The sequence below is a fragment of the Cinclus cinclus genome, chromosome Z (genome assembly GCF_963662255.1).
Source record: "Cinclus cinclus chromosome Z, bCinCin1.1, whole genome shotgun sequence".
NCBI lineage: Eukaryota > Metazoa > Chordata > Aves > Passeriformes > Cinclidae > Cinclus > Cinclus cinclus.
Genome location: NC_085084.1, coordinates 45983239 through 45998815, shown reverse-complemented (window position 1 = coordinate 45998815; position 15577 = coordinate 45983239). Strand labels below are relative to the sequence as shown.

Below are 15577 nucleotides of genomic sequence, written 5' to 3'. Positions count from 1 at the left end.
TAATGATACTTACTAGAAGTGTCATTCTAGAAAATAGTTTTCTATTGGGTACACAAAGGTTATAATGACAAGCCAGCACTCCTGGAAAAAGACAACTTAATGGTTTGAATGAGCCAACAAACCACAATACAAAACAAAACAAAACAAAACAAAACAAAAAAAAACATTCATATCAATGAATACATGAAAATGAATACTTAATTATCAACTCCAACTGACAGTTTAAACAAAATTATTCTTAATGAAGATAAAAAATAGGTATATACACTGTAACTTAGAATGCCCCTCAAGATGTTAGTTCCATTCTGTAAACAAATTGGATATACATTCAGCAGGAAGAACAAGCAAATGTCAAGAAATTACCCATGACATATATATCACTTAAAATTTAATTCCATGTATTATTATAGTAATTATAGTTATTTCATTTTAGAATTAACTACTCAAAATAGGTGAGAGAGAAACCCAACTTTTGCTTGAGGTTTATGCATGTTAATTTCACCTCTTCTTTAAAGTGTTTCTTATAAAATCAGAGCAATGAGAAAGAAAAGCAGCAGAGGAAAGGAAATGAACAGCTTTCAAGCATCTCACAGAGCATTGCCACATTTTATTTAGATCATATAAATTACTTCTTTCAGAGATCAGAAGGCTAGGGGAATATGCTTCTAATAAACAGAAGAAATGCATTCAACTCCAGCAAATTAAATTCATACCAGCAAGCCTCACGCACTAGTTGACAAAGAGAGAATGATAAAGCTTACCAGGCAGTTTAACAGACCAAAATAAACAACTTTTAAAAGGACAGCTTTCCTGAACTAGTCTTAATAGTAAACTAGCATATTTAGCCAGTTCTAATTAATAGTTATTCTGACATATGGCTGATGCATACAATTAATTACAAAATAAAGAAATGCAATGATTACTGTAAGTATTTAATGTATAAAATTCCTAGAATGGATTTGAAACTTTGCTTTTTATGAATATAACATCATACAACAAAAGAACCATAAATCTTTACAGAAATTTGGGGTTATGTTCTGCTTCTGACTTTTACAAAGATGAAAATAAGGGTAGCCTGCAATGTTCTTAATAAGTTTGGCACTGTTTCTGTAAGCAGAGAAGATAACACAGATCTCTCAGCCTTTACAGCAGTTCAAATATCTACCAGTATGTCAATTTTTAAGAACAAGTCCTTATGCTTTGTCTTCAGTCCACAACTATTAATTAACTTCTCAGCACTGCCTGAGAAGGCAGAATTGACATTTCAAACCTTGACATAACTTTAAAACTGCTGAACAAAAGGGTAAGCCTGCTAGCTTATTCTTTTAACATTTCTTTAAAAAAACAAATATGACATAGCAGCGAGTAAAACATTAGACTATAATTTGAATCAGAACTAAAAACTGAAAAATAAATAGCAGTCACTGTGCACAGCAAGATCAAGACAAAATTATATATTGTTAAATATAATAATCTAGTGCACTTTAGTCAAATTTACTATACTAGGTACTGCTGCACATAGTGAAATCCCACTGAAAAAAACACAGGTCAAAGCCTAGGTGCCCTATTGAATTTAAATGGATGAACACTTCCTCGAAGGAGAAAATACAGTAATTTGATGGGCTTGTTGATGCCAGACACACCTTAACAGATCCAAGCAACTGCTTCATGAGAATGGTTAGACAGATCTGTTTGCTGGAGATGTGAGCTGGACAGGGTTGCATGGTAATCCAGGTAGTGAAATAACTTTGATAGCAAAAATTCATTATCTGTCACATGAGGGGTTTCCACAACTGACCTTAAAATCATAGTACTATCATGTCCTGTAGAAACGGCTGCTGCTATAGAAACAATACACATACAGAGTTATTGGAGCTTTAGAGTTCTGTAGATAAGTACACCATTACGTCTCTCTGTGCAGATTAGACCTAAAATGCTGGATTTTTGCTGGAATATTTAGGATTTTACTCCCTGACAGTATTAAAACTTTTTAAAAAGAAGAATCTGGTAAACTCTGGCAGTTTATAATCTTTCTATGCTATGCCAAATTTTCCAAACAAAATTTTATGGTTTTCTACACATACCATTATCTAGAAGACACCCTAGTTAATATAAAAGAACCATGTTTCTTGGCAGAGAAATAAAAGGTGCCTTTTCTGCATGTTTGATCTTTGTATTTTTGCTTCCTCTGTCCACAGATATTTCCCATACTCTTCACAGAGATATGCCTGGAGGTTTATTTCTTGCTTTTTATGAGAAACATTAAATACACTAAAATTCTGAGATTATGACATATGACTTATAAAGTAATTGTTGTTGTTGTTGTTGCCATTAGGCAAACGAAACTCTTTTAGCCTCGGAAGTCAAACCCTAAACACGGAATTTTCTAGCTGTGATCCAACAGGCTTCTTCAAAGAGGCAGACTCCTGTGCCAAAACAAAGCGCGGCTCGGAGCCTGGAGTCACGAAAAGGAGGGAGGACACTCAGCAATCCTGCCTGCACAAGCTGCTAGCACTTGCGTGTCAAGAGGAGGTGCGACGCTTGCCCATTATTTACCCATTAGCCAGCAAGCACGGTATTACGGCATCGGGAGAAACGAGTATCTGTATCTATCTATACACACACATATATATACACATATATGTGCGTGCGTGTGTGTGTACGTACACATTCCCCCAGTACGCTACTTTTCTTCCACCCCACGACGTGTCGAACGGACAGAAAAGCGTTTAACATTTTTTTCCGTTTACTCTCTCTGGCAGCACGAGGCAATCGGTGCTCGGGCTACCGGGACACCGGCTATGAGCTACCCCGCTGGTCGGGCGCCGCAGCTCCCGACACTTCGCAGGGCGATACGCCAGAGCTCCGGGCTCAGGGACTGACTGACCGGCCGGCCCACCGCTCGGACTGCAGCGGCTGCCGAGCGCCCCGGGGTCCCGCCGGGAATCGCGCCGACGGGAACTTTTCCTGCCCACCCGGAGCCAGCGCGGCGCGCACCGCCGGCGGGACGGGACGGGACGGGACGGGACGGGACGGGACGGGACGGGACGGGACGGGACGGGACGGGACGGGACACCGCGGCACCGGGACACCCCCGCCCCCGGCACACCCCCCTCACCCGCGATCCTCAGGCAGGACTCCAGCCCGGCGGGGGGCAGCTGCCGCCGCCGCTCCGCCTCGCCCCCCGCCGCCCGCGACGCCGCGCTCCGCGTCCTCTTCAGCGCGGGCGGCGGCGGCGGAGCTGCGCGGCGCCGCGCCTCGGCCCAGCTCTTCCGCTTCATGGCGGAGGCGGCCGCGGCGCTACGATCCCCACATCCCGCGGGGACCGGGCGGCCGGAGGGAGGGAACGAGGGAGGGACCCCGCGGCGGCGGCTGACGCGTCCTCGCGGACACCGCCCCCTCTCTCCGCACCTTCGCCCGCCGCCGGCGGAGCGCCCGCCGCGCTCCCAACGGCCGCCCCTGATTGGGGCGCGCGGTGTGGCGTCACCCGCGCGGAGCGGCGGGGGGGGGTGACGTCATGGCGGCCGCGGTAACAGGTGGGCCGCGGCACGCGCCCCCCGCTTTCCCCCCCCGCCCCCGCCCCCGCCCCCTGTCAGGGCGCGCGCCCGGCCCGCGCTGCTGACGTGGCGCCCGCCGCCCCCCGGGTGGGGAGCGCGGCCCGGGCCGGGGGCTCCGCTTGCCCTGCCTTCTGCTGGGGCCGCGCAACCCTGCCGGTGCCACTCCTGACACGTACCGAAAGAGGGGCCCAAGGACATGGTACTTTGTAAGGCCAACGGAAAACAGTCCGGTCTGAACGGTGAACGGGTTTTTCGCAAAAGTTTAAACAACTGGGTTTGAATCTGCCTCTTAGATACAGTGATACTTCGAAACACACAGTTACTGCCACAGCACTAAACCAAGCTAGTAGGTAAAACAACTTCTGGAAACCTCTCCCGGCCCATCTCGGTCTAATTGGCCGTAATGAAAGCCCTTGAGGAGGTATTCTACCATCTGCTGGGTGTGCATATTTATGGAGGGAAACCTGTTGGAAACCTACTACTTGCCACTTTTCACTGCACGACTTTTCAAAAAATAACCTTTCTAAATAACACCAGAGACCTAAAATTCTTCAGACACTTCGGAAACAAATTCTCCCCAGGATGAATGTTGCCATCGTTGTTCCAATTCATTGCGAATGTGGGAGTCATCGTCTCACAGCAAACCCTCTTAAGCTCTGGCCAGATGCAAAAGGCAGGGCCGATGCCCTGATTAGGAGACTTCAGCTTTTCTGCTGAATCCTTCTCTCTCTTCCTCCCTCCTTTTGTTTGTCTGCAGTTCGTGAGTCTTTCTGATGAAGTAATTTTGCTGGATAGCACAGAGGTTGTGGTACGGCTCCTGTCAGTACTGAAATAGTGAGGGTGGATGACTTCAAGCTAGAGCTGTAAAACTACAGTTTAATTAATTCAAACCTCTTTTAATAGTCCATAGTTCTTTTAGCTATAGATAGTTTTGTTAAATGTGCTTATTAGGACCAACAGAACTATTACCATTGTATATTGTTTAAATTCTACTAAGAGCAAAAGAAGCAGGAAGGCAGCTAGAACATTTCCTTTAAAATCAGAAGCACCAAGAACAACTGCAAAATAAAAGTCGAATGAGAATCAGTGTCCTCGGCTATGATTATCAGGTGAATGAACCAGAGTGGAAGCACTATAAATAAATGGGAGTGTTTGTCATTCGTTCCCTGTGAATTTTTCTTTGCTTATTGTCTTTGTTTTACAAACATACAACCAATTTTCCAGCCTGCTTTTAGCTGTTGTTTAAGTAACATGAGACAGAGAGGCAGATGCATTCCACAGTTCCTGGCATGCTGAAAAATATTGTTGGGCTGGGGGAGTGCTGGAGGGAGGAGACAGCTCCTTATTTGAGACTGTAGGGGCAGCGGTTCATGAAAAGCAGACTTCACTCCCCTGTGAGCCTCAGCTGCCTGTCCCAGTCTGTTATGCCAAGTTTGAGGAAGCCTCTGGCCAGCACTGAAATCACTGGGGTTCAGAGTCTGCACATACTACCTTCAGCCCTGTGCTGAGTGCTATTTAGTCAAAGCAGGGAACTGACAACAGTATTTTTCCATTGATAATACCCTCCTTCTAAGCATGTAATATTAAAATAGGGGTGCAATGAATAAGTTGCTAAGGCATAGTATCTTTAATAGAATTACATTGTTCAGTATTGTATTATTTCTTAAGCAAGCCTTTTATTTTCCATCAAGGAACAGTGCACTTAATTTCACATGCTCTTGATGGCGTAAAGCTTTCCAGACTTTGCTCTGGGCCTGCCAGTGACCTTAAGGGATGCAGGAACAAACATCTTCACAAAATGTCATTTCACAATTGCATGAATGCTTAAAAGGGGGAAAAAATTGCAGTTGAGACATGTATGTATATATGTATGGTAGCATTTATAGTGAAGGTCAAAGATCAGAGGCTGCAGAGAAGGATATACTCCTCTATAAACCTTCGACAATTTTTTTTTTTCAAATTGCTAAGAAGAAGTGTCTCCCAGATGAAAGAGGGCACGTCTACTTTAATGAAAGCAATAGATGTTGAACATAAACATTTGTAGATAAATGGATAATATGAAATACACCAGAACTGCAAGCCAGAATGTTCTTATGCTTACTTCAGTTGCCTAAGACAGAAATAACTAAGAACAATTTATTCAGAGATCTCTTGCTCTAAGAGAAAATACATGCATACAAAGGAAGAACATTCTGCTGCAAATTCTTATAGGAATACAAATAATTTAGTTTATTCCAAATCCAATAATCTGATCAGATACAAATTTAAGACATGCCTCTCTCTGGTATTACAGACCCATGTTTTTGTATCAGACAAAAGAATTGCAGAAAATACAGGATGATGTATTTAAAAGAGTTATTTGAAATTGTGAAACGTATTTCATAACTTCTACCAGTGCCAGATGCAAAAATAGGCATAAGCTTAAGTCCAGCTGTTCAAAATTGTGACTTTTCAAGGTGTATTTCACTACAAAATGTTTATACAGTGTCAGAAGCTTTAAAACAGTGCTGAGAAGTCTTGGATTGAAAGCCAGTGTTGATCTGCTGAAGGCAAGAATCCCAAGCTTTTCCCGAGCAAAATCTGATTTCTTACTTTAGTGCACTTTGAACAATGATTTTTAAAATATATTAGCAAAATTGTATGATGAGACAATAATAAGCTCCAAGATCTTTTGCAGTCAGTCTCAGTTGTGTTTTAGTTTTTATTACCTTGTACTCAATGGAAATAACACTTTTGTGTCCATCTCTAGTGTCAGGTAGTTTATTCTATGCTCTGATTTCCTCTGTAAGTTTTCAGATGTCCCACAAAGACACAACAGAACCAATGTTTGTTGGAATTCACTGGAGAACTGTTCTTGTAGAGCACAAATTTTAAAAAAGGTATATATTATATCAGTGTCATATGTCAATAATCTGGGGTTTGTTTGAGAAATTCACTGTTTTAACTCCTGCCAGCTGCAAAACTGTATTAATGGGAACATGATCCAGCCTGTTTTTATCAAGGTGCAAAAAATGAACTTCATTGCCTGGAATGAGAATAAATGTAAAATGTAAATCATTGAATAACATACTTATTTATTCAAAGATGCTAGTGAATTGAAGCAGCATTCTCACTACCTACCAGTTACCATACAAATGTGTACTAGTTCTGTAGACTGTACAATATACTGTATTTTAAACAATGGCATAAGATTTTTAAATTATGTTAAAGAAGCAAGAACATTGAGTCACCTAACTAGTTTAAATCTGCTGTAGCATGATGTTTCCTAATCATGTGATGACTGTCATGTTGCAATTCCCCCTTCATGTTCTATTCCTCTACTAAAAGCACATTAAATGCCTCAAATCAAATGTGAAAGCAGAATGTAGGCAAATACCACAATGTCAAGAAAACCCTCCAGACTTTGAGGCAGTTGTTGCATCAGCACTACAATCAACTTCTGCAGGACTGTGATCAGCTTTATGATACCTCTGAGGGAGATCGGACTAGACAATGACACTTTACAGATTTATTCATGTGACAGAAATCACACAGTTCAACACTAGACTGTCTCCTTGGGATCCACATGGACAGCAGGCGAAATAGCAGCTAACAGCTGAAGGAGACAGTTCTAACTCACACTAAACAAAACAGCTCACCTGGGCCTATAATCAAACCTCCTCCCTGCTGAGCAGGGTCTCCTTGAAAATCAAAAGCTGGGCCAGTCATTGCTCTCCATATACTCCTAATGCTTCCCAGAAGTGTGTTTGATTTCACATGAGGGCTCCGAACTAAACAAAACCACAAAACACTTGTTATCTGAAAGTATATAAAAACAACAACAGTGAACAGCTTCAGAGATTCCTGATTACCAATGTTTTCACAAAATACAGCCTATGAGAGACAGGCTGGTGGGAAACTCACTTTCTCTTTACATTGCAACCACACTACTGTATCAGAGCTTTTTTGTTTTGTTTGTGAAAGTCTAAATAACATGAGAAAATTATTCTTACCTGATACTTCATTACCTTCACCTCTTTTCATGCCAAGTACTTTATAAATTTCCCTTTGTGGATCTACGTACATTTCATGTGTATACCCAGTTAAACTGCAAAAGGGCTGCAAATACAGGCATACACACAGACAGACACACAAAAATAAGTAATATTTGTAAGGTTAAGGCAGTAATTAGTTAGGGTCTACTAACAAGAGCAAAATTGTTGATACCCTGCCAGCTCCATGCTCCCCCTTCTTATTTGAAAACTGTGTATTTGTTAGTTATGTTGAAGCAGAAATTTCTTTATCTTCAAAGCTTCTATTAAAGCTTCAAAATCAAGGAAAGATGCAACCTTAGCAACCCTTCCCCAGTGATTTTTAAACAGCAAGTTTTAATTATTTGCTTTAGTCATGTATTACTATTAGAATTGCCTTATGAATACTATCCTTTTTTATTGTCATTACTAAAGACCACTGTTTCATGCAAACCAAATCATTCAAATACACACCATTAAGACATAATAGAGGATACATTGTATTTAATGACTACTTTATTTACCTTGATATGATGATATGATGACTGCCCAATAACTATAAGCCTCACATTTGATTCCTAGAACAGAACATGGGTATTGAAGCTGTAAAGAGGAACTGGATGTTCCTACTTGACTTCAAAACATTAACAGAGCCTGATGTCCTGAGTTAGTGAGAGCAGTGCACTGACTTAAAATTATTTGAAGTTAACATAACTTACATGAGTGGAGACTGCACTTTTGTATATCACCTGCAGTTAGCAGCTACATTAATTTATTAAGTGAAAAATTATTTTTAAAGATAACTTTTTAATTATAAGTGTAAACTTTGAGTTTCCTGTTGCATTGGTAGGGAGGATTGTCTTTTTGATTGATTGCAACATGCTATGATTTTGGAAACTCAAAATTTCCACTCAATTGGACCTACATCTAAAGAATTGGCCACAAATGATGGTGCATGAACATCTGTGATCTACATATATGGACCCATTGATAGATATAACTTGCATTCACACACACTGTCTTTTGCAGGGGCAGTCTTAGGCCTGAGTCTAAAACAGAGCCCAAAACGGAAGTTCATTTAAATATCAGTAAAACACAGCTAATATAAGGTTGTTTGATTATATATTTGCCTTTCCCATATAGAATAATTTCCTGTATAAAATAATTTTGCTTGTTATGAAAAGAAGCCCTCCTAAAACTAGAATACTTGCACTAAAAAAAAAAGCGTGGACATTTCTGACTCTCTATATACATTGATTTGAGGAGCCAAATTAAGAAAATGTCTTTCTGAGTAATGCTGATCAAACAGTTTAGAAATATCTGTCCTGAGAAGGGAAGCTGACAAAGAGATTGTCCATTTTTGTCCTCAGATTCCTAGTCCATCTCAGATGGACTTACATGGATTTGCTGTCAATAATGACCTGAGTCTCTGACATTGGCTGTGCTGCAGTAGGGAATAAAGTATGACAGAATTTCAATCAGCAGTCTAGAAGAGACGGATTGACCTTCCACATTTAGCAGGAGATCATTGTCTTCTCTAGTGTCTCCTACCACCCAAAAAATACATGTTGAGAGCAACCCCTGCCCACTCTACTTCTCTTTTCTGTCACTATGATTCCTGTTTGTGCAGCTGCCTTGGGAAGCAGGACACACTACTGATGCAGTTTACAGACCACCATAGAAAAATATACTATTTTTAATCCAGATCAATTTTCTGATCTTGTTCTGTGCACAAACATCAGTCAGCCCTACTAGCATAATGGAAAGGGTAGTAGCTAGCCATCAGAAGACAGCTGTCCAGGTCACTACTAATAATGAAAGAAATGCCTGTCAGATGTTGTCTAACTGTTCTGAACACAACAGCAAAAAGAGCACCAAGCTAAGAGGGCAGGGAGAAATAATGCTGTTGCAACAGAGCGTTTAGTGCCATAAATCCTTTCCTGCGTCTCCTAAGCAGATTCATTATGGCTATTATAGCAAGCAATGAAAGCCCTTCTTCTGAGCCCATTTTTTTTTTTTTTTTTAATTCCTATAGGTCTTATATAAGACTGTAGCTGGACATAACAGACCTGCTTGATTGCAGCCACAAACACATTAAGGGCAGAGTACTTACTTGTAAAAATGCCTTGGGGACTTTTGCCAGGTCTTCTACATACTCTTTACACGTGTAACACAAAAAATTCTGCAACATACCAAACTGAATGTATCAGAAACAGATATAATTGCGTAGCTATGAAGCAGCAGACTGGCCACACACCACTTTGGAGGTGATCAGGAACAAGGAACGGAAAAGATTCCAGCCACCAAATTTGGGTTAGGATACTGGCTTAATCCAAGCCTGTACAAGGACACTGGGCCTGCAGCCTTGTAAATATTTGTATGTCTACGTATTTTAGCTGGCTTGACACCTGGGAAATCAAGGAACACGATACTTGTTTCCCTGAACACCCGGCTGAAGAAGTATTTCCTTTCTGGTAAATATTGTTTCAGTTTACCAAAGAACAGGGGGTCTCAGGAGCAGTACTGCTCTCCTTTGTGCTTCCTTCTCCTCCGCTCCCGCCCAGCCCGCGCTGAGCCCCCGCACCCCCGCCCTCCCCCAGCCCCGCCGGAGCCGGGCTGGGCCCCGCCACGGCCCCTCCTCACCCGCACGAACAGCACGATCGCTTTCTGCTCCGCGTACAGGGCCTGGAAGGGCACGCTCCTCCCGTCCGCGTCCAGCACCAGGCAGCGGGCGGCCTCCCGCAGCTGCTCCTGCTCCGGCCGCCGCCCGCAGCCCCGCGCCCGCCCGACCTGCTGCGTGACCGGCGGCCCGGACATGGGAGCGCGGAAAGGAAAGGCGGAGCTGGAGCGGAAAGGCGCGGGGCGTTGTGCGACGGCGAGGAAGCGACGGGGCCGGGATGGAGCGGAGCGGTTCGTTCCCGTCCGTGGGAGCGACCTCGGGCAACCGCGCCGTGGCCCTGGAGGAGCTAGTGGGCTCGGATGGAGAGAGCGGGCAACCTGCAGCCGAAACAGCTGCGTGTCCCTCTGCCAGAGCCGGGGTGCGGTTTGTGCCCGGGAAACACAGCAGAGTCACCCGGAGCTTCCCAGGAGTGGTGTGCAAGCAGGAGCAGTCATGGCCACACGGCCTCGAGGTCGGCGTTCTTCTTGCGGGAGTCCGCAGCCCTGCAGAGGGCCGTAAGCGAGATAGAAAACTGTTCGGAGGAGCTGTGGAGCTGCTGTATCAGACAAAAGCCACACCGAACGCGGTGTCCCTGTTCATGCAAAAGCTGAGCTTCACCGTGTCTTGGCAGCTGAATAGCAGGAGTTCTTAAGTGCGCGCAGTCGTTGAAGAGTATTTTAGTCCTTTAGATTGTTGTGTCAGCTGAAAGCTTACGAGGATGAGGTTAGTTTTCTTAGTGGGCAGAGGAAAAAGAAGTATCAGAGAGAATAGGACTGGGGGGATCGCTGTAAGTTATTCTGCTTTGTGAAACTCTCTGATTATATTATTTGCAGATTTTCTCTTGGCAGACTATCCTAGGGTCTTTATGTTAATATGATTCAAACTTGCATCCCCTGTGCTTTGGGTTAAGCCCCTGCTTTTATAATACTGGGAGTAAGCACACAGAACAGGTTAAGTCTTGCAGTTCAGTAGGTCCTCACAAGGATTTTGGTTTAAAAAGTGAGGAATTCAAATTAGTAAAGACTAGTACGGGACTTCAGAAAATCATGAAACTTGTGATTCTCCTAGATGCAGTTGGACCCAATACTTTTAAAGGTATTTTCCAACGTAAGTGATTCTATGATTCTGAAAGAATACAGGCAGTATCCCCCACTGTTGTTTTCATCAGGCTTCCTTGTTCACTTACCTGTATGCCATCCAACACATTTCTTGCACTGGCAGTTCATTAACTGAACTGTGCGCTGGGCAGCATTGCCCAGCAGCTCCCTCAGCAGTACTGATGGGAATGTGCTGCCTACCCTTGACTACTGCGAGACACAGCAAAGCAGAGAACTGACGGCTTCTGACAGGCTTTTGTCTTCATCTTGAAGCTGAAGTGGATAGGCTGTAATCTCGTTGTGTTATCCCTGCAGTAAAACCGGGAAACATTGGGCAGAACTCAGGGGCACAGCTCAGGACTCAGTCATGAGTAGAGCTTAAACCAGGGCCTTTGCTACTGCAGCTGGAAATCAGAAGAGGCACTCATATCACTGTAGGGGATCTGCTGCTACAGCCTCTGAATGGGAGCACACATTTGGATGAGACTGCTGATGAAAAGAACTGGGCTTTGTGGTGTCACAAACTCAGAGGACGCTGTTCTGGGTCAGGCTGCACATAGCTGACCTTATGCATCTTGTTCTTTCTTGATTTGAAAGGAAATCTCCTGAGGAGCCCAAGAGAGACACTCTGGCTGTCTGAGAGAGGTGGTAATCATTCCTACTAGGCCAATGAAGACTGCCTTCAGTCTTTGCTTTATTTATGTAATTTGGCCTTCTTAAACAAGCTGAGGAAGCACATCCTTAAAAACTGCTTTCAGCAGTATACAAGTGAGGAACAGCAACTGTCTTCTGAACATACTTGCTAAACTCTTCTCTAAATCCCTCAAGCAGCATGTTTCTAACTTTTCGTAGAGAATCTTAAGTGTTGTGAGAATACAAATACAAAATGCTGTCACCCCCACTTTTATAAAGAAAGAACAGAAGTGAAGGCAGTTGTGCTCTGACATGTTCTCTGAAACAGGAAACACTCAAAATTAGCAGTCACATTTTGAAAGCTGAAGCTTAAAGCATTTCATTAATACGTGCTTAACAGAAGTGCAGACATAAATTTCACTTAGAAGGCAAGAGAGATTCCATATCTGCTGATAATCTGGGTAGTACTATGTATGCTGTGAATATGGAAATTTCCTTTTCTTTCCCTTCCCCTCTTTTCTTTATAGCTCACAAATATAGAAATGTGGATAACAAAAAACCACATTTGTCGGAGTGATGTATTTTTCATTGTCCTAAGGAGAATCAATCAGTGCATTTACATTATTAATTTTGATTAATTCAAGTCACTCTCTTCACTGAAGTGCAATTTACAGTTGTAGAGAGAAACTTAGCTAATATTTAATTAATCAAGGGTTGGGTTACTTTGTACTGTGGATAAGAAATTCAAATTCCTACCATTTTAAGAGGGAAAACAATAATTACGCAACGATGGCGGTTAATTTATTTGTTCTGTATTGACTAGTGAAACAAAATACCAGCTGTAATTATGCAACATTAATTCCATTATATACCACAGCTGAACAAAATATTTGATAAGAGAGTTGCAGCCTGTATCAATATCAAAAATACACCGCCTAAAGTATATGGTGTTTATTTGTCAAGAAATATGCTATTATCAATGTACTGCATGATGTACTGTTTATTTAATACAAGGATATTTGTTCTTGTTAATCTAATATTGTTTAGCTAGAGATAACAAGGTTATTACTTATCAGCAAAAATAAATCAGTGTTTACAATTCCCGAGAAAAACATCATGCTAAACACCAGCTAAGAATTAGTTGTTTTTAAACTGTCATTGTAATTACAAAGGAGTAAAAATGTGCACTGTCCTGTAGATAAGACATATTCTTCTCTATGAGGGTAGGGAGAAAAGTATCCCAGAAAACATGTGGACTCCCTATCCCTGAGAGTGTTCAAGGCCAGGCTGAATGGAGCTTGGAGCAACCTGGTGAAGGGGAAGGTTCCCCACATGTGGCATGGGGGCAGAACTGGGTGATCTTTAAAGTCCCTTTCAACTCAAACTATTTTATGATTCTGTGATAAGAGGTATTTTCCTTTATGTCTGCCTTTCATTGTTCCCTTAGTGTCATGATATCCTGAAGGTATGCTTGAATGGCATCATGAAATGATTCTTCTGACCAGCAAGGATGGTAATTTGCACCTTGAAACTAATTTTGCAAGTGGTGGGTTCGTTTTGCTTCCTGCTGTGTGTTCTCCTCCTGATGTTATTTCTCATTAGTTTTGCTTCCTATTCTGTGTTTTGTGATTTTTTTTTATTTGTTGTTTTTTTGTGTGGTTTATTTGGTTTGGTTTGTGTTTCTCTGTTTTTGTTTCTGTAGGGGAGGTTGTTCTTTAGGATTGCTTGGTTTTTTTTCCATGAAGTGGGAGTTATTATTGTTTCAGAGCTTGCCCAAGTTTTCCTTTTAGGCTCCCTTTAAAAGTTCAAGATTATTTACGCGACCAAAGGGCTTTGTAAGTCTGGCTGCAGCGTAAGAGTATCAGTGTTTGTTTCATATTGACTAACTGTTGTTTTGCAACACAGATAATAGAAATGTAATTTAAAATTTGCTCAAATAGTTCAGTGATTTTAATGACATATGGAGAGAAAATATTTTTCCTGTCATAGCTGATATATTTAGTTGTGTAACGCAAACTCTACACAGAGAGCAGCAGTACAAACTTTACTATACAACAAAATAACAGTATTAAGTAAAATATGCACATTTTGTTTAATATAGCCTCTAGGCTCAGAGAGAACTTTTAATGCATTTTGTAAGAACTCTCTGAATTTGATCTATTTCTGTTTTGCAGCTATCTACTCTCTGTGCTGCAAATGAGATAGAGATGACCATCTATGTGTCAAGAACAGTAAATTATGTGTGAAGACACAGTTTATTTACCCTAAGCCACTGGTTTGAATCTTTTTTAAAAGAGCTAAGAGGTAGCCAAATACTACTTAAATAGATAAGTGTTGAGGGTTAGTTCTCTCCCTTTTTTCCCTCTGTGGAATTTTCCCCATTGTCATGCTAAGATACCTGTTGACTGGGCCCTGGTGACAAGGGGGAGGGGACGGGAGGGAAGAAGCAAGCCCCGCGAGATTCAAACAGCCAGAAGAGGAAGCGGAAGGCTGGGCCTCGGCCCATTTCCCCCGCGGAGTTCGGACGAGAAGGATGATCGCCGCCTGTCCTCCATCCCAGCGTCGGGAAACCACCATCAGACCCTGCCCTGCTGCCTTCTCGCTGTAACCTGCCACCATCCAGCACTCTGCTGAGCACCAGGACCCACACCGTGAGCGGAGAGCTCTCTCTCCATCTCTCTCTCCCCCTGGGACAGCTCTGCCATCACCCCCAGCCCTCCTGCAGCTCTGTGGGACCCGCCCGCCCCCAGCACCGGGAACTGCAGCTCAGGGAAAAGGTGCCTGCAGCCAGAAAACACTGGGACTGAGTTACTGTTCTGTTTGTGGGTAATTTCATAGCTGTTGTTGTTCTTGTTTGTCTTGTTAGATATACTAGTAAAGAACTGTTATTCCTACCCCCATATCTTTGCCTGAGAGCTCTCTTAATTCCAAAATTATAATAATCGGAAGAATCACATTTTTTTTTCAGTCCAAAGGGAAGCTTCTGCTTTCCTTAGCAAACACTTGTCTTTCAAACCAGGACAGATTTTGGCGCCCAATGTGGGGCCCGAGGGCATTGAGAGAAAAGGGTGAAAAAGGAATAACAGTTCTTGAGTTACCTCAGTTTTGTGTTAGGTGGCATCATGTTGTCCAGCCTACCGTGGTTTGGGCTCCATGCGGCCACAGCTCTATCTCTCCCATTTTCAATTCCTTACTTGAACATGGGTCCTATAACTCAGGCTGCTGTAACTATTAACCAGTTCCTTTTGTGGGCTGATAACGTGAGAAATTCATGGATTTTTAACTTCCTCTGGAAGGTGGGCACATGGATTCAGAGCTATCACACTCTAACTGTATGTTTTTGGGGTTACTTTAATAATGGTACATACTGTGAGGATATGACACCAGGGAAAATTTTGTCCCAACCCCTTACACAGTTTTTTGGGTCTGCTCCACCAGCTTTTGAGGGGTTCAAATCTCTTCTAAGCAGTAATGATGTCATACAGTGGCTGACATTGCTAATAGGCCTTGTAAACCTGTTCTATTTAACATTCCGAGATGAGGGGATATTGACTTGAATGACAACCCTGATACATCCCCCAAGGAATAGGGATCCTGCCCCAGAGCCTGGCCCTGCCCCAG

At 42.7% G+C, this 15577-nt stretch overlaps 2 protein-coding genes across 2 annotated transcripts in view; both read right to left on the bottom strand.

Moving 5' to 3' along the window:
* The window catches only part of CDC14B (cell division cycle 14B), a 41960-nt gene extending 38738 nt beyond the window's left edge, over positions 1 to 3222 (bottom strand). Inside the window, exon 1 of the mRNA XM_062512788.1 lies at positions 3119 to 3222. The gene's annotated coding sequence lies outside the window, so the exon portion shown is untranslated. The remainder of the gene's footprint in view (positions 1 to 3118) is intronic.
* Positions 3223 to 6342: 3120 nt separating this feature from the next.
* Positions 6343 to 10384, bottom strand: PRXL2C (peroxiredoxin like 2C). Its single transcript, XM_062513937.1, has 6 exons — positions 10211 to 10384; positions 9681 to 9749; positions 8092 to 8145; positions 7550 to 7655; positions 7196 to 7327; positions 6343 to 6582 (listed from the first exon to the last, which is right to left on the bottom strand). The coding sequence occupies exons 1-6, from the start codon at positions 10382 to 10384 to the stop codon at positions 6455 to 6457; spliced, it is 663 nt and encodes a 220-aa protein (XP_062369921.1). The 3' UTR covers positions 6343 to 6454.
* Between the last annotated feature and the right edge of the window lie 5193 nt (positions 10385 to 15577).